Source organism: Lepus europaeus, chromosome 5, assembly GCF_033115175.1.
Source record: "Lepus europaeus isolate LE1 chromosome 5, mLepTim1.pri, whole genome shotgun sequence".
NCBI classification, from domain to species: Eukaryota; Metazoa; Chordata; class Mammalia; order Lagomorpha; family Leporidae; genus Lepus; species Lepus europaeus.
In genome coordinates, this window is record NC_084831.1 from 125,116,396 (window position 1) to 125,140,248 (window position 23,853).

At 54.5% G+C, this 23,853-nt stretch overlaps 1 protein-coding gene across 1 annotated transcript; it reads right to left on the bottom strand.

The window, feature by feature from the left end:
- Positions 1-13,774: 13,774 nt before the first annotated feature.
- On the bottom strand, positions 13,775-20,469 carry VSIG8 (V-set and immunoglobulin domain containing 8). Its single transcript, XM_062193701.1, has 7 exons — positions 20,421-20,469; positions 17,157-17,332; positions 16,545-16,746; positions 16,200-16,421; positions 15,350-15,469; positions 14,921-15,119; positions 13,775-14,051 (listed from the first exon to the last, which is right to left on the bottom strand). Exons 1-7 carry the CDS (start codon positions 20,467-20,469, stop codon positions 13,775-13,777), a joined length of 1,245 nt encoding a protein of 414 aa, XP_062049685.1.
- Positions 20,470-23,853: the final 3,384 nt, after the last annotated feature.

Consider the following 23,853-nt stretch of genomic DNA (forward strand, 5'->3'; position numbering starts at 1 on the left):
CTCTCTCTCCTCCCCCTACCCTGCCCTATCCTTGTCTTTCAAAAATATTAGAAAAGAAAATTGCTCCAAACATTAATGACATCTCAGGCAAACCTTCCTTCCATATTTAGTAGGAAGCAGCGCCTATTGGCTGCTCCTGGTTACTTTCCCATCTTTGGAGGAAGCACTGCCCCCTTCCAGATTGGACTCCATGTCTCCCTGCATCCATGCTGCACGGAGCCTGAAGGAAGAGCCGGTAAAACTGCAAAACAACACAACTATCCCAAGATCCAGACAAGTGGTAGTGACTGCCTCCCCTCAGCTGAGTATCAAGCCGATGGGACAGGCAAAGCACACAGTGGGGATACTCTCACTGCCTAACTAGCCTGGGTCCAGTTCTCGGATCAACACTTTCAGGAAAACTCCGGAAAACTGGGGGGATTCAAAAGAAGCTGACCAGAATGGTGAAATGTACAGAAACTCTATCATATGAGAAACTATTAAAGAAATTGGTCATGTTTAGCCTGGAACAAAAACTCAGAGGGGCACACGTTCTCAAATACTTGCAAGGCTATTACATGAGGCCAGACTGTGTGACCAGAGCCACCGGAGCAACTCACAAACAGACAGAAGCTGACTCATAAGAATAATAGGATCTTAAAGCTGGAAGGAAACTTTGTGGTTACTCGCTTCAGGTTTTTCATTTCTCAGGTGGAAAACCAAGGCCCAAAGAGGTTGTTGCTCCCCTAGATTTATATCATTAGTCAGTGGCAGAGTCATAATTGGCTTCAGGTTATCTAAATCGGTCCAGCCCCTGACACTACAGCATACAACCAGGGAACAGACAACTTTCTAAAATCTTGAGACACCCAAATACGAAGTGAGCTGTTTCAGTGGATGTGCTTAAGCAGAAGCCATCTCAGAGCAATATTATAAGCAAGAGGTGCTGGCGCCGTGGTGTAGCAGGTAAAGCCGCCGTCTGCAGGGCCAACATCCCACATGGGCACCAGTTTGCATCATGGCTGCTCCTCTTCTGATCCAGCTCTCTGCTTGGCCTGGGGAAACAGTAGAAGATGGCCCAAGTCTTTAGGCCCCTGCACCCGCAAGGGAGACCCAGAAGAAGCTCCAGGCTCCTGGCTTCAGGTAGACTCAGCTCCAGCCGCTGTGGCCATTTGGGGAGTGAACCACAGGATGGAAGACCTCTCTCTCTCTCTCTGTCTCTCTCTCTCTGTCTCTCTGCCTCTGCTTCTCTGTAACTCTGCCTCTCAAATAAATAAATAAAATCTTAAAATAAAAAAGAATGAATTGTAAAGTAAAGAAAGAATGAATATATAAACAGTGAACAAAAATTGCCAGTGAAAGGATTCTGTTAGTGTAGCACGCACAAGCCTTTCTTTCTCTAAAGACTTCTAGCTTCCTTTCTTCTGACATTTTTCTCAGTATGTTGTTTGGGGGAAATATCAGAACTAAAAGAAGGAGAAACTGTTGGGAAGTCATAACACCATTACCAGGAAACATGCACAAAAACCAAGCAAATCAGTCAAACAAGTGAATGCAATATATCATTGCTTTAAAAATCATGATTGATGGAAAACATTTGTATTAGTCAAGGTTCTCTGGATGGGAGCAACAGGAACCAACCCTTGTCTTAACTGAAGTGCAAGAAGGAACTAGAAAGTTGTGGGTAACTCACAGCAGCAAACATTGACAGCCAGGCCTTAGCAAGGACACAGCCACATGGCCTTGGGGCTGCAGGTCATAGGTCATTCTGTTCAGCATCCTGTTCCCCAGATGCTCCCTGAAGACTCAATTCCCAACCAACAGAGCTTGGATTGGCCCAGCTGAGGTCAAGAACCCTCCTTTCTTGGGGATGGGAGGAGCTGTTAGACATCTTGTCAGAAGGAGTAGTTGCTTTAACAGAATAAAGTCCTAAAAAAAGTTTGAGAAGGAATCTCTTGAACAGGAAATGCATCCCTCTCTTCATTCAGGAGGCATTCACTGAGCACCTGCTGTGTTTCAGTACCACTGGGGTTCAGAGATTACTACATATGAGCACCTGTTGTGTTTCAGTATCACTGGGGTTCAGAGATTACTAAACAGTAGCAGCACGAGCCCTGCCCTGAAAGATCTCATGGTCTAGCAGGGAGGCAATGTGCTAACAAGCAATTCTAATGGGTACACGGGGATACAACCGCCAGTCCGAGCTCAAGCCTTGTGAGACCCCTATCCCCAACGAGAGCCAATCACATGCCCAGGGGAAATGGCTAGAGAGACAGAGGCTCCGACTGGGAGCAAAGCTGCAGCTGACAGGCATTGGCTACATTATGGCATGTGGCTTCCTGGGCAGGTCTTCCCAGAGTGCCCCTGGGTTCCGTCTGACTGCGTTCCTAGAACAGGAAGACACGGCAGGTTGATATTTTGTCCTCTGCTTCCTCTCTAGGTGGTGCAGAACAGGGACAGCAATCTGCCTACAAGTGCTTGGGCTGGTGCCGCTCTCCTAGGTCGAGGGGTCCTGGCTGGGATGCCCAGCCTGGGATGCCAACATGCTTAGCCCTACCTCCAGCCCACCCTATGGGCCTTCAGTCCTGCAGCCCCTGTCTGAGGCTGTTCAGAAATCTTCCCAAGTCATGGGAAAGCACTCAGGCTGGGTCTACTACAGGGAAAACAAAGAGGTCTGAGTTCTCCTGCATCTCCCTGCCTGCTGCTGGCTGACTCACTGGCCACACACCCACCTTCAGTCTTTAACTGCAGGAGCTCAGGGCTCTGTACATGCATTGGAGCACTGCTCACCAGGCCCCTATACTCCCCTCCCCCACAGAGCAATCAAATCCACTAGTGATCTAGCCCACTCTCCCCTCCTGCCCCTCACTGATAACAGCAACCTAACAATCTAGGATTCTCAGGAAATTCCTAGCAATCCCCACACAAGCCCAGGGCCTGGGACTCCTTCTGAGCACTGAGCATGGATCGCCACGCACAGAGATGCCTCAGCTCAAAAACATTAAGGACTGACCACAGGCCTGGTCATTCCAGGAAGGACGAGAAGTGCCAGGCAGACCTGGGCTCCCAGGTTACCTGGTGTCCTGAGGCCTGACAGCCGGAGAAGGTAGAGCTGACATCCACGTTCTCAACTGAGAGCGGATTCTACACCTAAGGCCAGAGGAGCCTCCTCCAAGTGCAGGCAGCAGTCAATGGAGGGCTGATTGTGCTGCAGATTGCGTCCGGAAGGCAGGAGCACCGCAGCTTGTGTGTCGTTCCATTCCCTGCCCAGTTACCCCCAGGAGGCTGTGAGCACAGTCAGCCTTCCACCAAGGCATCAAAACAGCCGTCCCCACCTGGTGCTGCAGAAGGCCCGTCTGGCTCTCCTCCTCCTCCTCCTCACTGGGCAAGGAGCCAAGGGGACATCCACCTGCAGCTCACTCTCCCCGTTCCAGACCACACTCTAAAAGTCCAGGATCTGGAATTTGCTGCCCCATTGCGAATTCCAGGGCTTCTTTGCAAAAGGTGGACCTAATCACCTGCAAGTGTACCCTGAGATCTGAGGGTAACTAGAAGGCAGATTTAAGAAGGAGGCCTAGACGAGATCTGGGATGTTCACACGTGTGAGGACAAGATCTTTCCCAGTGCAGGACAGAAGAGACGGGGTCCAGCCCTGGGCCTGGGGCAGGGAGCCAGTCCTTCCCACGCAACAGTTCTGCTGTGAAACCCCAAGCGTCCAAAGTTTCCGCACCCAAGTCTGGCCTTGTGAGTCCTCTTGAAGGTCGTTTGACAAGACAGGAGGTAGCACATATTTCTTGTAACAATTGGTGAGCTTGTTGTGGCTCCCTCCCCTGGACTTTTATCTGTCATAATCCCCATGCAGCTTCTGAGCCCAAGACCTCTCCCCATGACTCGGAGTGAACCCTCGGCTCTCAATCAGCTCAGAAATAGCACAACACGGGGAGGGGCTCTGGAAGCAAACCTGGGCAACACACTCTGACTTCCTAGGAGTCTGTGCTGTCTGCATCCAACATTCATTCTCTCAGAACATCTTTTTTTTTTTTTTTTTTTTTTTTTTTTTACTTTTCATTTTATTTGAAAGACAGAGAGATTTCAACTGTTGGTTCACTCTCCCAAATGCTCACAACAGCCATGGCAGGGCCAGGCAGAAGGCAGGAGCTCAAAATTCAATCCAGCTCACCTACCTGTATGGCAAAGGACTTGAGCTATCCCTATTGCCTCCCAGGGTGCACATTAGCCGGAAGCTGGAATCAGAAGAGGAGCCGGGACTGGACCCCAGGCACTCAGCTCTGGATGCGTCTTAGCCACTGTGCCAAGTGCCTGCCCTTCCCACATCTTTAACAAGCACCTACTGCATGCCACAGACACTGGGAATGCAGCTGCGAGCCAGACAGTGCTCTGCACTCAGGAAGCTCACAGTCTCAGAGGGAGAAGACAGACACAGAACAAATAGACTCAAATGTTTGATTAAAATTGTGCTAAGCTCCGTAGAAGAAAATAACTGAAAACCATGAGGCAGAATCACGCAGGAGCTAAATATAACCGGTGGGACAGCAGCAGGAAGAGCCTCTCTGAGAAAGCCACATCCCTGCAGGGGCCTGCTGGGGAGACAGAGCTAGGAAAGTAGACTTCCGGGGTCCTGCCACGGCAAGGAAGAAGCACTTGTGAAAGCCCCTATGGAGAGATCCTGCTGCGTGTGAACATCTGAGGGATGGTCCTCATGCCAGCGAATCGTGGACAAGAGGGACTCTGGGAGGAGAAGACAGCAAAGCAGGGGTCATATGGGGCTGGTAGGACATGGCTCAATGGGTTAAGCTGCCAAGGGTTCAAGTCCCAACTGCTCCACTTCCAATCCAGCTCTCTGCTAATGCTCTTGGAAAAGCAGCAGAAGATGGCCCAAGTCCTTGGGTCCCTGCACTCACGTGGGAGACCCAGAAGAAGCTCCTGGCTCCTGGCTTTGGATCAACCCAGATCTCCAGCTGTTGCAACCATTTGGGGAGTAGAAGATTCTCTCTCTCTCTCTCTCTTCTTTTTCTGTATGACTTTACCTTTCAAATAAAGAAGTCATTATTTAAAAATTTTAATTGTAAATATGAAAGGCCACCAAAGAGCTTTCAGAAGGGCAGTGACGTGATGCAGTTTGCATTTTGAAAAGACCGCTCTGACAGGGGTGCAGAGAATGGACACAAGGGCTACAGAGGGAAAGCAGGGAGAGGAAGCCACCATGATAATCCTAGCAGGAAATGGTGGTACCTTGGAAGGAAGGTGGAGACAGAGGAGGAAACCTGGGTGGATTCAGCAAACATGTAGGAGCTGGAAGAGAGGTCTGGGTTCCCTTGGTCAAGAGAGGAGCAAAGGCTGACACTGGGGTGTCTGACATAAGTCAGCAGGAACTAGATGGGGTGCCACTTACCAAAACTGGAAATAATAGAAATACGAGCGTGTTTTAGGGTGAAATCAAGAGTAAATGCTCGACTTAATTATCGGGGACCAGGAGCTTGAAAAGAAACAGACATTTGCAGGCTGAATAACATATTGGGCTGCATTATGAGAATAGCCATTTTTAAAGTTAAAAAATGGTCAGATGCAGATGAGTTATTGTGATTCAGCTCAACAATTTATTTTTTTAATATTTATTTATTTGAAAGGCAGAATTACAGTGAGGCAAAGGCAAAGGCAGAGAGAGAGACAGACAGAGAGAGAGAGAGAGATCTTCCATCCACTGGTTCACTCTCCAGATGGCTGCAATAGTTGAAGCTGAACTGACTGGAAGCCAGGAGCTGGGAGCTTCTTCCAGGTCTCCCAGGAGAGTGCAGGGGCTCAAGCACTTGGACCATCTTCTACTGCTTTCCCAGGCTGCAGCAGAGAGCTGGATCAGAAGTGGAGCTGCCGGGACTCCAACCAGCACCCATACGGGATGCCAGCACTGCAGGCGGTGGCTTTACCTGCTATGTCACAGCGCTGGCCCCTCAACCTAACAATTTAAACATAAATTGACTTGAGGTAGAAAAGCATCTCTTCCTCGCCCCTGACTCCAGTCCCACCCAGAACAACTGGAACACATCTGTAACCAGTTAGGTTTTTGCATTCCTGATCTGGTGGGGTCTGTTCAACATGAACCTGGGAGTGGAGGGGCTGCAAGATGTCTTTCGGCCCAGGGCGTCCTGGCCGGCTTCTCTGCCACCTGGATCCTGCCCACCGTGAAACACCCGAGGCCTGAGTTCATAACAGTAGTGAGAGCTGGAGCTCCCTCCACAGCCGCAGGGGACTGGCCCTGAATGTAGCCCAGCCCCTGTACACTCCTGCAGCAGGTGGTGCAGCCCGCATTGCTCCCGAGGGGGGCCTCTCTCAGCATCAGGGACAAGGACAGGGTCAGGAGGGACAGACCCCAAGCCTTCCCACCCACCCAGGCTCAGAGACACAGAAACAGCCTATTACCAGGCTGTCTCTACCTCCGGGGACCAGCACAGGCTCGATGCTGCATCAGAGCAGGGTCTCATTCCAGAAGGAGTGAGTCAGTCAGGTCCCTTGCTCCCTTTCCAGGCTGGGGAGGTCTGCGGAAGAGGGGGAGGAGGCCTTATCAGAGGGCTAGCAGCAGAAGGATAAGAGCTTCAGCCTGGAGCATAGAGCTGGGCAGCCCCACTTCACCGGCGATGGGGCACAAAAACCAGGGGGCACGCACGCTCTCCCTGCCCCAGCACTGCGAGATCTCAGCACGGAGATGACAGCTGTCGGCAGCCCCCGACTCACACCCTCCATCCCAGACATGCGTGGCTCTGTCCCGGGAACCTGGCTTGTTTGAGCACTCTGGCCTTTTATCCCAGCTCTTCCCCTGCTTCCCAGCCTGGAGAACATTCCTTTCTCCACTGTGCTCACTCCTCCTCCCGGAAGCCTGCCCTCAAGTGCTCCCACAGCATCGACTCTCCCGGCTGTGCAGGAAGCTGAGTCAACACGCCAGTGCATCATTCTCCAATTTCTCCAAGTGAGTTTAGTGGAGTCCATCAGGAGGCTGCTTGCTCCTAGAAGGATCACGCTTAATGGCCCAGACCCACCACTCAAACACGAACCTGTCACCAAAGCACACTTGCTAACTAGGTGGACACTATGGGACATTCAGGGGGACACTGTTCTTTAGATAGCCCCTCCACTGGGAAGCCCCAAGTCTCTGGCAGGGAGGTTGCATAGCTGGATCACCTCCTTCCAGGAAACGTAATCAGCTAGTGGGATTCACACAGCCTTCCTACCCTCCAAAGAATTGCTCAGTAACTCTCCCAGACCAGAAGAAGATAGGCTGCCCCACACTAGCTTCTCACCCTTGGGAGCTCCCGCAGCAGCTGGAGCCCCCACCCCTTTCATTCTCTGAAGCCTTACTCATTGAGTGCCCTATATGCCTGGTATTTTTTAGAAGCTGAAACCTATTAATGAACAACACAAAGATCCTTGCCATATGCCTCCTACTTTTGGAGCTTAGTGTGTGGGGGAAGAGGGGTTAGTCAGATCACGCTAACCACCATGAATTAATGATGTCACATGTCAGAGGGGATGTGTGTTGTGGATGATGGGGTGGGTGTGGGGGTGAACAGGCAAACAATTCAACTGTCACTCTGACTTTGTTGAGACGCTGTAGAACACCAGGACAGAAGGAAGGAGGCCAGTCAGGGCACTATCGCTGTAACCAAGCAAGTGATGGGGAGGTTGGGAGCTGGGAGGGGCAGGACAGAAGGGCTGCCTGAAGGCAGAGGCAGCAGGACTGACCGACTCACTGGACAGGGTGGGGGCAGTGGTGAGAAGGAAAGGACAGAGTTGCTGTCAACTGCGGGCAGGGCAGATTTAGGGGCTCTTGGAGGTAGTGCCTGGGGCACCCTAAGGTTCAGACATCTGCTAAGCATCTTGCAGACAGAGAGTGTGGGCCACAGGTGAGAGGCTGGCCTGGGTACCTAAATTTGATGGTTATTGGAGCAGAGTTTAAGAGGACAGGGGATGGTGGGGGACGCGGCTGGACGGCACCCTCAGTTTCTCAGGCTGGGTGCCGCGTTCCTGGAAAGGCTGATGTCTGCCGGAAGGAAGGCATGAGATTTCCCCACCGGAGCAGCGTTGTTAGGCAGCTTAGGCTCCTGACCAAGAATCTACTGCTCACTTGTTTAATAGCAGCAATCACAGACTCAGCATTTCCTTGGATCTTTAATAAACTATGAATGAGAAACCTGTGTGCTGTGCAGGGAAGAGCTTCCCATAGGGCATTCAGCCAAAGGCACAGGGGGCGCTGTGGCCTGTGCTGGTCCCGGGGGGGGGGGGGGGGTCGAGGGCATGGCAAAATCATTCCCAGGTCAATCAATGGCAGTCTCCACGTGCACCTGGGAGAAGGACTGGGGGTGGGGTGGGGGCCATGGTGGCCTTCCCATCCCATCTCCCTGCAGGAACCTCAAGTATTGGCCATTATCACCATCCCACACCGGAGGAAAAGCCTCTAATTCAAACTGTATCCATCACATGAATTTTAGGAAAGGCCAGCTCAAGAGAGCGAAATCTGAGCTCTCGGGGGAGTGGATGTTTAGGAAGGAGGAGATGAGGCAGGGAAGCCTAGTAGGATGGAGACAGGAGACAGGACAATCCCAAGATAATAAACAATAATTCCCCTTGTCTGGGAGCAGGGGAACAACATGGATAATAGGACAGAGTAAGGCCAGGGTGCCTTTCTGAATAACCGAGGCAGGCTGAGAAGAGGGCAGAGAGAGGCAGGGAGATTCACAAGCAAGCTAAACAGCCTCTCTGCAAAGGGGTCTGAGGGGAGGTGGGGGCTGGGCTGAGGCAGGGCGTGGGAGGGTCACAGCAGGGAAGGGCCACAGGGCTGCAGGTGGCATCCTGGCAAGAGGAGAGGCCAGGAGCCCACCAGGGAGTGAGTGGCTGAGGGGACTGCTGGGAGGACCCTCCCCCAGCAGGCTGCAGCCAGGCAGCAAGCAGGGCCTGGGGTGGGTTGAAGGAATCCAATGCCAACACTGAGCTGATTCTCCCTGAGGAGTTAAAGAAAATGCATGCATCCCTGCCAGGCAGGCTGCCCCTCTGTTCTGGGAAAGCTGTGTGGAGACCCTTCAGGAGGGCGGTCCCCCTGGGCAGGGCTGTCACTGTCCGGTGCACCACAGAGGTGCTGGGTCCAGAGGGCAGCCTGCAGGGTCTGCGTGCCAGCAGCTGTGAGCAGGTGGACGGGAAGGGGCCCAGAAGGACTCGCCGGGGCCGGGACGGGGGCTCTGAGGATTCTGGCAGCTGGTCCGAGAACTGATGCTGGGACCCTGCTCGGCCTGGGATTCGGGTGCTTCCTGTGGTGTTTGGTGTTGCTGTTACCGAGGAGGACTGTGTTGCTATTAACACCGGCACCTGCACTCAGGAGTCTAAGGCAAGTCCTGGTTCTGCTCCCACTTCCCTATTCGTGGCCTCCTGCTCTCCTTGCCTCTTCTCCAGATGGTGAACTGCCTCCGAGTTCAGTCCCAAAGCCTCCCTTGGGTCATCATCCTCCTCCCTGAGGGCCTGCCCGCCTCCTCTGGGCCTCCAGGTCTGCTCTCCCGCGGGAGAGGAAACTACATATTTTTTTTTTAAAGATTTACTTCTTATTTATTTGAAAGTCAGAGTTACACAGCTCCAACTGTCATGGTCATTTGGGGAGTGAACCAGAAGATGGAAAGAGATCTCCCTCCCTTCCCCTCCAACCCTCCTCCCCTCCCCTCTCCTCTCCCCTCCCCTCCTCTCCCCTCCTCTCCTCCCTCTCTTCTTCCCTCCCCCCCTTTGCATAACTCTTTCACATAAACACAATAAATCTAAAAAGAAATAGAGAGAGAAGGAAGGGGGAATAAAGAAGGAAAGCAAGCAAACAAGCAAGCATTTGGGGCTTGGGAACTTTTTAAATAACTATGAAAATCCAGGTCTGTCTGACGTCAAAACGGGGGCTCCTCTGCATGTGTCGACACAGCCAGTTCACAAACGTTGATTAGAAGTTTTCTTCCTTTTTCTTCTTTTCTTTCTCCATCAGGAAACCCATATGGGAATCCCAGCTTCACCCCAAACCCAGCCCCCAGGAAAATGAGCTCAGCAGTTTTGCTCCATCCTCCTCTGTTCAACATCCTGCCTTTGTCCAGGGCTTAGCGTCCCCCCCTGGTGCTCAGGGCCCCCACTCTGCCCGTGCCTACTGGAGGGCCATCACCACAGAGGGGTGGCAGAAGGTCATCCTGTCCGCTCCCCAGCAGTCGGCATAGTGACCACGCCCAGACTCCTCCAGATTCCCTAAGCAGCCGCTGTCCCCACGGTGCCCACCCGGTCACATGGGTCTCAGCACGTACTTCCAACCCTGAATGAGGAACTGCATGGAACCTGTTGTTTCCCAACACCAGCAGCAAGTAGAAGGCTCTCTGTGGAGCCCGTAAATTCCAGAGCAGGGTTTCCCGGCCCCACGGAGGCGGCCCCGGGAAGCTCCAAGGACAAAGTTCTGACGGCAGACCCCAACCTAAACCCGTGGGAGTGCAGCGGTTCCCTGACGGAACTCTGGGATGACCATAACCGGGTAATTCCCAAAGCTCCCTTCCTCCCAGTAGAAAACAAAACAAAAAGCAGTCCCTCCCCAGAGTCGCCACGGTCTGGCAGGGCCAAGAGGGACCGACCGAGAGGCAGGCAGCAGGCGTGGTACTGGTTAGCCCAAGAGGACGGCTTCCAGCCCACTCACGGCCTTGAGCATCCAGGGCATCAGAGAAGGTGGCTAGAAGATGACCTCCTGGAGTCCGGGGAAGACAGAGAAAGAACCGAGCTGGGGGTGGGGGGGGGTGGGGGGGGTGGAGAGTGGCCCAGCCGACATCCTGTGGAAGCCAAGTTTGGTTTCTGACAGCTACCAAGAAAATGACCTGGAACCAGACAGGTATGAATTATCTAAACAACTGTTGAGTGGCCACAGGAACTGCAATCCAGCTTCAGAGGAGAGAACAAGAGAGAGAACTGGGCAGGAGAAGGAAGACAACGGACTTTGTACCACGTCTCACTGGAAAGGCAGAAAACTCAGGCCTGTCTTTGGGAGTCCCACACCTGAGGCTCCACTCGTGTGCCCCCTCTGCTTGCCTGGTGACATACGTGGTCTGCCTGAATTTTACACACCAGTTGTTGAACACAGACATTATTAACTTTGAATTCAGTGAGTTATACTACTGCAAAGGGGTAAGCACTCCTAACGCATCGCTTCCTGATGACTTTGCTACAGTTCTCTACTGTCTAAGCTCTTGAAATTGTGTGGTTCTCCTAGCGTATCTATGGCATGAAAATCCTACACAGTGGTGTCTACCAAACACTCCTCCCAACTGCATTGAAGTCAGCGGAAGTGGGAGTATCTAAGTCATGGAAATTGGCAAATTCTACCAATCAGGGCTCCCCTGCCCCCCACCCCCCAATGTTAAACTTTTACCACTCAAGCGTTCTCCTCCAACACTGAGTAAGGTTTCATGCAGAAGAGAGGAAGGAAAAAAGACCAATGTGCCTCTTGCACGAAATCGCTGGAGCAGAAACTTCCTTGTCTCGTCTCCCCAGGGTGGTGAGTGCAATGATGACTTCGAGCTCGGCTTTGGATTTACGAACTTTCCCAGCTTTCCTGTGGACTCACTCTAACCAGAACTTGTTTCCAGAGTCTTTCTGAAATCTCTCTTGCTGCTTTATAATGAGCTTTTCTTGCAATGAAGCACAGCCCAGTTGTTCTCATCCCTCAAATGGTTAAGTCTGAGCATGGCTCCCTACTTCCTGGAAAAAAGGAGACAGCAGGTGTCACTGGACACAAGCTGGGTGCCTCCATCCCTCACCACCTTGCAGGAGGATGAAACAGCAGGTTCCTCAGCCTGTGAGTGGCCTCCTCAGGTCACCTTCATCAGGGCAGATGTGTGCCGGGCACAGTGCCCTGCTGAAGATCGAACTCTTTACCTATGAAGAAGTCATCCGACACGTGCCCTTACATATGGCCAAATAAAGGTTATAAATGTTTGTTCTCCTTCCTCCTTGGGCCTATCCCCAACAACCTCACCCCACTAAGTCAAGTGTCTCTGGCTCCCTTTGTCTCACCATCCTCTCTCTTTTCTTCTCCCAGGCTCTGTCAAGCCAGACCCAGCAATGTCATCATCCCCCTTTTGCAAATACCCAATCCATCATCTCAAACATGTCATGGTTACATATAACCAGGCAAGGTCCCGGGGCTTCCTAAACCCATGTACTTTGAGGTGCATGAATACCCCGCACTTCATGCAGCCATAGCGTAGCAGCAGGAAGAATTAGTAAAAGGACAAAGAGAGAAGGAAGAGTCTGCGCTCTCCACGGCAGGTGGCTTGGGAGACGCAGTAGAACGGAGAGAGCTTGCAATGCTGTGCTCAAGACCCCTACTCCTAGACGAGACACGTGTCCAGTGCATGTCCAGGCGTGTGCCTGCCACCGCCGCCCTGAAGGAGTACAACCCCATGGTCCTCCAGGATGAGATGACCTGCACGTGTGATGCTCTCAGCTTCCTAAGAGAACTTGACCCAGGGATGAAAGCTATATGGGAATCAAAACCCGGTTCACGAAAAGAAATATTCCCCTGAATGTTGACAGTGAGAGGCTGAATGAATGGGCTGCTCTGGGAGCTCATGAGCTGCCACAGGAGGTATTCAAGAAGAGGGTGGGAGAGTTTGTCAGGAATGCTGTGCGAGGAACCCACATGTCAGAGACACAGCCTGATGTCCTGGATTCCGGCATGCCTATGGCAAATCCTGAACTACTACCTTTTCTCCCTTGGTTGAGAGACCCAATGCCTCTGAACCTCACTTTATTCATCTGTATTACGGGGATAATATGCAATCTCACAGGAATAAAATAAGGAATAAATAACACAAAATATCAACAAGCACCTGCCTTCAGTGGATGCTCAATTAAATGCTAATTCCCTTTCCACTGAAGGGAGGGCTGGGTTAGAAAGCCTTGAGGGTCTCAGTCTGACTGCAAAACCCTTCCTTGCTGTCGAGGAGAGACAGACAAAGCAGACGGGGTTGTGCAGATGAGGGTAGGAACGGAGGTTGCAGAGAACAGCCGGGGACATTCAGAGTCATCTCCTCTGACCTAGAATGAAAAATGGGATTCTGAATTTAAAGTCCGGCGTGCAGGGTCTCAGCTTTCCCAACTGTGTAGTGAAGGAGTGGGATTAGAGAGCCCCCTACAGCTCTAGGGATCTACGAAGAGGAAGCAGGCAGTATGGGAAGGCCGCCGGAGGTAGGGGGCAACAAGGGGCTACCTCCTCCATCCCCAGGCAGGCGCTCCACCCCTGCCCAAGCCTCTGGGGAACGCACGGCTACCTCGGTCTCCAGTCTTAAAGCTTTTTTATTTGCTCACACGGTTGCCTCGGAACTCAGACCTCACATCTCGCACAGTCAACAAATCAGTCCAGACCCCCAACCCACCTGGCCCCCCGGAGCCCCCTGTCGCAGCTGGGGACACCGGGCCTCCGGCCTCTGCCGCTCTCGGACTCTGCCTCCTCTTCCTCCTCCCTCCCTCTCCCCAAGCCTCGGGCCCCGGGGTGCAAAGAGGGCACCGGACAGCCTTCCTCCTCCCTCTCCCGGCTCCTCCCGCTTTGGGGGAGGAGACCCTGTCTTCCTACGAAATTTCCCGAGGAAAATGTCTTCAGCCCCGAGCCGCCGGGCGGCCTGGAACCAGCGAGGTGGGCGCCGGCCCGAGCGTGTCCCCAGCTGCGGGCAGGGAGCCCCGCAACCTCCTCCCGGCCGGGGCGCAGCCCGGAGCGGTGCGGCGCGCGCGCTCACACCACGAGACCGTCCTTGCAAGGCAGCGGCCCCTGGGCGCAGGCGTCCGGCTCGGTGCTCTTGACCTTGACGTAGATCTGGGAGGGGCCCGCTTCGCAGGCGGCGGCGGAGATGGTGCGGGGCGCCAGGGCCACGTCCTCCGGGCCGCCGCAGGGCGTAGGCGCGTACTTGCGGCGCAGGGAGCGGCTGACGTTCTGCGTCGGGTACCCCAGGAGGTGGGTGACGCTGCTGCCGCGCCCACTGACCTTGCACCCGGGCGCCAAGGCGTCCTCTCTGTGGAAAACAACAGGCGGGCGGGTGAGCGGGCTGCTCCGCGGCGCGGCGTGGGCACGGCCTGGGCGGAGCGCTCGTGGCAGCTTCTCGTCTCCCGCGCCTCCCTCCACCTGCCCCTCGCCTCTCTCCCTCGGCCTCGACCTGCTCTGCTCTCTGCCCCTCCCTGCGCTGGCGACCCGGTCCTCCGGGTGGGGCGTGTCCACACGTGTCGGGACAGCCCACAGCAGGCGGCCCGGGGCAGGCGCGCCGCCCGTCCCTTCCTGACTTCTCGTGGAAGCAGTGCAGCGGCGGGGAGCGAGCCTCAGACGTGCAGAAAGATCTGCTTCCTCCTTTCCTTCCTAACCAACCCTGACCTTGCGCAAGCTGGAGCGCGCTCACCTCCTCACCCCTGTCGCTCAGCCTTCTCCATCTTTCCTTCTGTTCCCCAAGGCATTGCAATCGTTAGCACTGCTAGTCTTTTTCTATTTTTATTTCTAGTTTGCTTCTAATGTCAGTTTCTAGCACTAGTATTAACTTCTTAAATACTTATGTCAGAATTCTCACCGGCGCAATACAGGGGAGAGGTGGGGGGGGGGGAGTCCCTGCTCTCCTGGAGCTTACAGTCTAGACAAGACAGACAGACACACAGGAGGGGAGTGGAGGGCAGGGGAGCAGAGAGGCAGACCGGGGCGGGGGTGTGGGGGGGGGGGACAGGAGAGAGAGAAAGCCATGCGGTGGGTGGCAGGTCGACATGCTGAGGTCCCAGCACTCCGTGGTGATGGCGTGGGATTGGGGTGAGGGTCCCAGCCGCTGGTGACAGGCAGGGGTGAGGAGGGCAGGGCGCCGGCTCCCTGCCAGCTCCGCAGCATGCAGCATGCATCAGGTGTTACCTGATCTCACTAGCCAAGTCGCCGCAGGCCCCGCCGCCGACCCCGACGCCGTTGCCGTAGCCGAAGGCACCGCGGGCGCCTCCAGCCCCGGAGCCCCCGCAGCAGCAGCAGATGAGCCCCCAGATGCCCACTGCCAGGCAGGCCAGCATGAGCAGAGAGCCCAGCACTGCGCCGATGATCATGCCGACGCGCTGGGAGTCTGTGGGAAGAAAGAGAGGCCATCAGGGTGATGGATCAGTGTCTGGGGAAAGCGGGAGCCCTGTGAGAAGATCTGGGGAGTAAGGGGGTAACCCTGTAGGTCTGCGCCGTTATCCTAGGGCTTGAAGCTGCTGCAGGCAGAGGCAGAGCTCACGCAGAGACTCCAAAACAGAGCCCAGGCACTTGCAGTCCCACCCTCCCAATCTCGGGTCCCCAGGGCAATGCACCTACCTGAGACCTTCACCTCCACCACACAGACACTGTAGCCCACGTGGTTGGCCACCGTGCACTGATACAGCCCGTTGTCCTCTCTGGAGATGTCCTTCAACACCAGGTCCCCGTTGTTCAGGCCTGAAACTGAGGGTGCATCAGCAGGGTATGGTGAGGAGCAGAGCCCCCCACCCCAGCCTCAGCCCCTGGCGGGGGAGGGGGAGAATGGGACACCCAATCTGGAGAGAGAGGGGACATGCACAGGCCCACCCCTCTTTGCAGGTGAGTCACCTCTCTCCTGCTGAGACACAGAGGCAAGAAAGGGCCCCTCTCCCAACACCAGGGCAGTCACCAGTAGTCTCCTCTGTGACCTTAAGGACAGGTGTCCCTTCTCTGAGCTGGGATCTCCTTTGCACCGTGGTGAGAATAGGCTTAGACCAGAGGAACCGCAGGGTCTCTGCCAGCTCTATTTTTCTCTGGGTGTGAATATTATTCGGCTCATACCCCCTTCCACTGAACCCTCACATACCCTAGAAATGTACATATTAGTGTTCCCCAGTCACATATCAAGAAATCAAGACACAGAGAGTGGGTAAGCCAGGAGCCTGAGACTCGCTGCCAGGGTTCAGACTCAGTTCGATCTCAGACCCTGCTCTTTCTAAATTAACTATCCTGTCTTTGACTAACTCTCCACTTTTGCCTTCTCTTCTTTCCTCCATAGCAGCTCCACCTGGGACGGGCCCAGAGGAGGGGTCTCCCATGGGGGTTCCAGGTTTGAGTGGTGCCAGTGAGAACCCAGGGAAGCCCCAGGAGGCCCCAGAGTCTCTGTTGTTCTGCTCAGTCCTGCTGTGTCCTCTCCAAGACCCCTCACCTTGATTAATGGAGGTGTGGAAAGATTCCTGGTAGGAGAGCTCGGAGTGGAAGCTGTGCTGGGAGTGGTAGGACCCGGCCCGGTAGGGGTGAGTGTGTCCGCTGATCTTGGCCCACTTGTAGGAGAGGGGCTGGGAGCCTCCATTGGCAAAGCACTTCAGAACCACATCGTTGCCTTTTGTCATGTGGCCCTCAGTCCAGCACATGGGCACTGCAGGACGTGCTGCAAGGAAACAGGCAATGAAGAGCCAGGGCTCCGTCAAGAGGCAGAGCCGGGCTCAGAGTAGCCAAGCTGCCCTTGCCCAGGAGGCCTGGGGAAGTGGAGCCCAGGGGACTCTGGCCATACCTTGGACAGTGACAATGACCTTCCGGGTAGCCATGGTGGTCTTCTTCACCCGGCACTCATAGGTGGCCGTGTCGGATACCTGCAGGTTCATGAGGTTGATGGAGGCATCGTACTGGCTGGGGTCTGAGGCTGCAAAGCGGACCCTCTGCTGCAGGTGGGGCAGGTTTCCGTGGTTGATCCTCTTGTCCTGGTAACTCAGGAACTGTGAAGAAGAGAGGGAAGCGGGGAGTGTGCCAGGCAGAGCCAAGGAGGGCCGTGTGGATGGTCTGCTCTGGACAGTTCGCTGAGTTGTTCTGCTTTAGACTGTTTTCTCAACTGCAAAAGGAGAATGCTGATGCTTGGTCCGCTCAGGCCTTGTAGCATGGGTGAGACCAGGCTCTCTGGGAAGGGTAAGGTCAAGCTGAGAACTTCTTGAGGGCAAGGACCTACCTCACCCTCCCTTTGGAAGGGGGTAGGAGGGGCTAGACTACAGAGCTCTTCTCTCTGTTGCCACTTTCTCTGAGAGGCCTCGGGGAAGCTCCAGGTCTTGTTGTCCTTATTGTCTCTGCCTCTCCTGGAGGAGGTGGACACCCTGAAGTGTAGAGTAAGGAGAACCCTGCGTGCAGCACTCACCACGTTCTCCCGGTGTGAGGGGTCTGAGTTGACTTGCATCCATTCGATGTCCAGACCGTTGGGACCGTAGTCTTCAGGGTCCAAGATGTAGGGGCAGCCCAGCCTGACATTATCACCTTCTGCTAGGTACAGGACCTCCTGGCCATCCCCGTTGATCCGCACAGCGGACAGCAGTGCTAGAGGAAGGGTAGGGCAGGTGGGGAGAGGGGAGCAGGGCCAGGGCTGAGCCATCAGCTTCAGCCTCTCCCTCCATCACTGTCTATCAGCTGCCATCCAGAGCTCAGTGTGGCTTCCACAGGGAGCATGCGTGGGCTGTGCTTAGTGTACATGTCTGGGTGTGTGCATGACACCACAGAGACACGTCCTGCATCCTTGCGTCACGTGTTTGATGCTGTGGCAGTGTCTGTTCGTGTGAGGACACATGTATATATTCTAAGACTGTTTAGATTTGCATCTGAATGCTGTTTGTGTAGCTGTATTTATACTGCATGTAAATATGTGTTGATGTGTAGGCTTGTATGTATCCATGACTGCATACATGTGTGGAACATGTACACGTGTGTACATTGTGCATGTATATGTACTATAAGGAAATCATTCATCTTGACGAAGTTGGGTGCTGCTTATATATTTATATGATCGTGTGAGTGTGCTGTTGTGCGTGAATGAGTGTGTGTGTGGTCATGTGACCGTGGCTGGTGTGTGCCCCAGGTGGTATGTGATGACATGTGACTGACTGCTCATGTATGATGGTGAGTGACGGTGTATGGCACGTGTCTGTGCAGGACAGCGTGAATGTGCTGTGATGATGCATCTCTCCCCTTGTGTGATTGTGCGGCCCAGGTGTAGCCACTCCCACATGCGTGTTCCCTCTGGGGCCCCTCCTGTCCTGAGTCAGAGGCAAGCAGCTGGGGTGAGGAGCCAGGATCCGGACGCTCAGGACTGAGCTCCTCTCCCTCCCTACCCTGAAGCCCCAGGCTGGTGCTGGCCCTAACCGGTTGGACCTAGAGAGGGATAAGAGAGAAGATGGACCTGGGGCCCCACCCTGGCACTCAGCTCTCTGCCTCCCAGCCTCCTGCAGCCCTCCCTCCTCAGACCCCTACCCAGCCTGCTCCCCCTCCACCTGCGTTCTGTTCTGAGTCAACCACATCCTTCGGAGTCCCAGTTCCAGGTCTCAGCCATCACTCTGCGTGGTCCTTCTGCCTGGGGACCATCCCCTTACACACAATTACACTGTCCTAGGCAAACAGACCAACACCTGGGTGCACTGTTACTGCAGCAGATACATACCCATGCAGTCCCCTCTTCCTACACACTCAGGCACACAATCGCATGCAAGCATTACGCACTAATCCAGGAGACACACCCCCCTGCATGCTCGTATGGTCTTGTGTGCATTCATTCAAGACCAGACATATCTACAGAAGCCCTGCCTGGCAGGCTTAACCTGGCTGTAGAGAGGCCAACAGAGGCACTGTCAGCTCTCCCAACACCCTCTCCAAACGCTGGCTGGGCCACAGGCCATGCCCTAACCCAGCTAGGCTCCAGGGTCACCCAGAGCAGGCAGGCTGGCTGCTGGGGCCCTAACGGGACCTGGTGATGATGCCTCCTCCAGCCCCAGGCCTAGAGAACACCAGCTCATTCCAGAGATAAGGATCCTAGTGCCAACTGCCAGATCCCCAGGGCGGCATGAAACTGGTTAGAGATGTGCCAGAACCCAGCTGAGAGCAGAGGCTCCACCCTGGGGAAGAGCTGCCGGGTGCAATGCACGCCTGGGAGGTTTCTCTTTTCCCACAGCATGTGGCCAGCTGGGCAGGAGAGTAAGTATTCGGGGGAAGGGGTTGGCAAGGAGGGACCGGCTGGAAGAAAAGCGCCCCCACCCTGCTGTTCCCAGCCAGGGAACCTCACCCCAGCTTTTCAGTCTCTTTAGCTTTCTCAATCTCCCACCAACAGTTCCAGTTTTTCTGCATCCCCTCCATCTCCCTGGGAAGTTGTTCCTGGTGTCTTGCTTTGATTCCTCTTGCTGTGGGACAGAGGGGGTCGACCCAGGAGACATGAGAGAAGAGAGAGACTGGAGAGTGGGAAAGAAGCCAGGGTGGAAGAGAGAGCTGGGTGGGGGACACAGGGACAGGAGGAGTCACAGTAGCCCCAGCAAGGAAGAGAACAATGGTGATTCATTGTCCCAGCACAGACGCGCCAGGGACTGGCCACTTTCTACTGGTGTCACCTCAGTAGTCATGTCTACCCCAGCTTCCTTATTGCTGAATTTTCTGAATTTTCAGGTTGCTTCCACAACTCCTAACCCTCCCTCTGGACGTGGGAGGGTTCGTGCCTAGACACACACCACATAGAGGTGTCTGGGTGCCCGCAGCACAGCGACAGCTTCCTGAGTGGGCTCAGCCCCAGAGGTGTTGCAGGAAATGCGATCGTTCACACACAGACTGAAATGCTACCCCCTCGTGCACGCCACCCTCACACCCCTTTCTCCCAAACCCAGACCCCAGGAAGAGCTCAAAAGACATTTCCAGCGATGCCCACACAGAATGGCCCTTGCTGGGACTTGCCCCAAGCTGGGCAGGCAGCCATAATACCAAACCTGAGCACTGCCGCCAGAGTGCCCCAGGGGGGTGATCGTCCTGGAACCCACACAGCGTGGGAAGCCCAGGGCACAGGTCTCAGGCCACTCAGACTTACAGCAGCCCTGTCTTTGGCCCTTTCAAGGCAAGCAGCGCCCCCCCACAGAGGAGAGAGAGAGGAGAGAGGCCCTCCCACTGGCAAGAGCACACAGCTGATGAAAGTTGAGAGGCCAACAGAGTTCTTACCGGGCTGCTCCCCAAATCCCCCCCCCACCAGTGCTGCTGCTCACCTGACTCCTGCCCCACCTCCAGTTCCCACAGGTAACCCCAAACAAGTTCTGTCCTGCTCACAGTGCGTGCACTCAGGACACCTGTGCCCTGTGCAAGTCTCACAGGCTCTGTGGCACCATGGAAATCCACTCAGAGCCACACACATGCCATGCCAAGCCTTCAGGCACAGGCTCTCTCTCTCTCTCGCTCTCGCTCTCGCTCTCGCTCTCTCTCTCTCTCCTGAGGAGAAGCCCCCTTAGCAATATCCAGACCCAGGGGGCAGCCAGATGTGGCTGAGCAGTGCCCACTAGGGCCTCTCAAACAGCCTTGCAGGCACCTCCGTGCACCCTGGCTGTACTTTCCCTGCCCACCTGGCCTCATGCTGGTGGGCATCTCTAACCACTGCCTAGCCCCATACCTGGGCTCAGGCACACGAGTAGAAGGTGGAAGGCTCCTGGAACTCCCATGGCTCTAGACTCGGTGTTTCCTCCGCTGGGGCTGGGTATCCCGTGGGCCGGTGGTGGTGGGTGTGTGGGGCGGGTAGAGGGAGGGGAGCCAAGGGCCCAGACACTGCCCGGGGTGGCAGGAAGGTGCAAAGAGTGGCCGGCTGGGGAGCAGCCAGAGTTATTTCAATGGGAGGGAGGGGGCCTGGTCCCCGCCTTGGGGAGGAGTCCCGGGAACCCTAATTAGCGGGGTGACAGGATAGCCTACCCAGGCATTACCCAGCCCTCACCCAAGCTCTTCCCGGTCCCGAGAGTGGCACAGGGTGGCTAGAGGGATGTGTAATTAGGCACCTGTTAAACCTCCACTTCCTCCTGGCCACGTCCTCGGAATGACAACAGTTGCCCCATTTTTCAGCGTCTACAGAGCTCCCCTCACCACTTATTTACTGCCTCCTTTCATAGGAGAAGTGAGGAAGAGGAAGGAGAAGCCAGGCTTGGGGTAGGAAGGTTGGCCAGGCCTTGAAGGGTTAACCCTGACCCCAGAGCAGCCTCCTGCATCCAAGTTCAGCCCCTGCAGGCATCCCTGATCTCCAGTGAAGCTCCCACCGCAACCTGTCCAGATGGGGGTCTGGGAGCAGGTGCACCAGGGGAATGGACCCTTCTCCACGCTGGGGCCTGGGGCACATGAAAGGGGCACTCTTCAAAGGGAGCTGAAGGAGGGGAGGGAGGGGTGCGTGCAGCAACAGGCTCTCCCCATGGCTGTCCTCTCTGGAACTCTGCCCCCACCCATGCCTGGCTCGGGGTCATCCCTGGGAGGCAGAGTGTTGTGGGGAATTGGGTCCTCACCTGGCACACAGGTGTAAATGCAGTTCACTGAGGCCTGAGTGGAGAGGATCGGGGTGTGTGGGGGGAGAGAGGCGAGTGGGTGGGTGTTGGAGAGGACTAGGAAGGAGCGTGCCTGGTGTCTGCATCCCTCTAGGGAGTGTTGGGATGCGAGGGAGGCAGGCTGCCTCTGTCAAGCAATGCCAGCTGCGTGTGCTGCCTTGGGGAATCCCTTGGTGTCCTGGCTTCATGACCAGGAGGAGAGGCCAGGCCTTGAAGGGTTCATGCAGACCACGTCCCTGGGTCCTTGAGACTGGTCTTGGGGTGACTAAGCCAGCACAGTTCCCGGCAGGCCGAAGCTGCAGTGGCAAAGGTCCTGGCAGAAAGCAGAGGACCGGTACAGCTGGACTCCATCAAGGGACCCTAGAGTTCTTCATCAGCCCTGATGCGGGCAAGGGAAGGGCACTGGGGGAAGAGCCCTGGGGAGAGTTATGGAGCTCGGGGATGCTGCCAGGACCTACCCCTCTGGGAAAAATAAGACCCAACAATAAGGAAGCACAAGGAGTCCACGCATTGGTGTTCCAAATCCCTCTACCTGAATTCCCAACAATAACAAAGCATTCTGTGATCAAAGAGATGCACACAGTGAATATCCTTATTTCCTTATTTATTTTTAGGTTTATGAGATTTCCTGTACCCTCCAGAGAGTAGGGCTCATTACTCCTCTTTTACAGATGGGGAAACAGAAGCCTGGAGAAACGTGGAGGCTCAGCTAGCTGATGCTGCTGGGGCCAAGGTGAGGGACACCCACACATGCTGGCTCCCAGGGCAAAGTAGTCCAAGAAAAGGACTTGGTGTGTGAGTTACTAGACCTGCTCACGGGAGAAAGGACAGCAGCTCAGAGGTGGGTAGAGGGGGAACCAGGTGGGACTAGGAAGAGGGAGACTTCAAGAAAGGGGTCTGGTCATGGTTCCCTTAAATTGCAAGGCACAGCAGGGGTTGCACTGGGTTCTGGACTTGAGCTAATGTTAGAGCTGGGCTGCAGGCTGGAACTGGGGTTATTGGTGTTAGTGGGGCTGGTGCTGTGGTGTAGCAGATAAACCCACCACCTGCAGTGCCGGCATCCCATATGGGTGCCAGTTCGAGTTCCAGCTGCTCCACTTCCTATCCAGCTCTCTGCTATGGCCTGGGAAAGCAGTGCAAGATGGCCCAAGTGCTTGGGCCCTTGCATCCACGTGGGAGACCCAGAGGAAGCCCCTAGCTCCTGGCTTCTGATAGCTGCAGCTCTCTGGCCATTGTGGCCATCTCGGGAGTGAACCAGGGGATGGAAGACTTTTCTTTCTCTGCCTCCGCCCCTCTGTAAATCTGCCTTTCAAATAAATAAATAAATATTTTTAAAAAATTAAGGTTACCTAAAATTTTTTTAAGATTTATTTTATTTATTTGAAAGAGTTACAGAGCAAAGTAGAGACAGAGAGGTCTTCCATCCACTGGTTCACTCCCCAGATGGCTGCAATGACCAGAGCTGCGCTGATCCGAAGCCAGGAGGCAGGAGCTTCTTCCAGGTCTCCCATGCGGGTGCAGGGGCCAAAGGACTTGGGCCATCTTCTACTGCTTTCCCAGGCCATAGCAGAGAGCTGGATCAGAACAGGAGCGTTCAGGACTAGAACTGAAGCCCGTATGGGATGCCGGCATTCAGGCCAGGACTTTAACCCGCTGCACCACAGCGCAGGCCCCAGTTACTTGAAATTGTGAATGAGATAGAAGTCAGCTTTGAGATTGCAGTTCACATTTGAATTGCCCTAGAACGGGCTAGGGTTTATGCTGGGATTTGTGTGACGGTGACGATTTGGGTTTTAGTTTTATTTACAGCTGTGCTGGGGAATGCAAGGGGTCTTCAAAAAGTTCATGGAAATGTGGATTGTGAAAAAGCTACATGTGGATTTCAAAAATATCTTTGTACCAACATAAGCTTACCTCTTAATTCCATTTCCCACAAATTTTAATTAAATATTTTAATTTTTTTATGTATTTGAGAGGTAGATTTAACAAACAGAGAGACAGAGAGACAGAGAAAGGTCTTCCACCCACTAGTTCACTCCCCAAATGTCCCTAACAGCCAGAGCTGAGCTGATACAAAGCCAGGAGCCAGGAACTTCATCCAGGTCTCCCACACAGATGCAGGGGCCCAAGCACTTAGGCCATCTTCCACTGCTTTCTCAGGCCATAGCAGAGAGCTGGATCAGAAGAGGAACAGCCAGGACCTGAACTGATGCCATACAGGATGTTGGCATCATAGGCGGAGACTTAGCTTACAGCAGCACCACAGCACTGGCCCACAAACTTTCTTGAAGTACCTCCTATAGTACCAAAGCCTGGGTTGAGGTTGATTTGGGATTGGGGTTATAACTGGATTAGAATTGAGTTTGGGATTTGAATTAATGTGGTTAAGGTTAAAACATGGGTTAAAGATATATGAGAGGGGCCAGAGCTGTGGCGTAGTGGACTAAGCTCCACCTACAGCAGCAGCATCCCATATGGACATGGGTTCGAGTCCCGGCTGTTCCACTTCCGATCCAGCTCTCT

Excerpts from the sequence above, each read along its gene's own strand:
- VSIG8 (XM_062193701.1), bottom strand. The coding sequence starts at position 20,469 with ATGGGAGTTCCAGGAGCCTTCCACCTTCTACTCGTGTGCCTGAGCCCA. Across the intron at positions 16,747-17,156 it reads CCTCACACCGGGAGAACGTG|TTCCTGAGTTACCAGGACAA; the intron begins GTGAGTGCTGCA and ends TCTTCTTCACAG. Across the intron at positions 15,470-16,199 it reads CCACACCTCCATTAATCAAG|GCCTGAACAACGGGGACCTG; the intron begins GTGAGGGGTCTT and ends CCTCAGTTTCAG.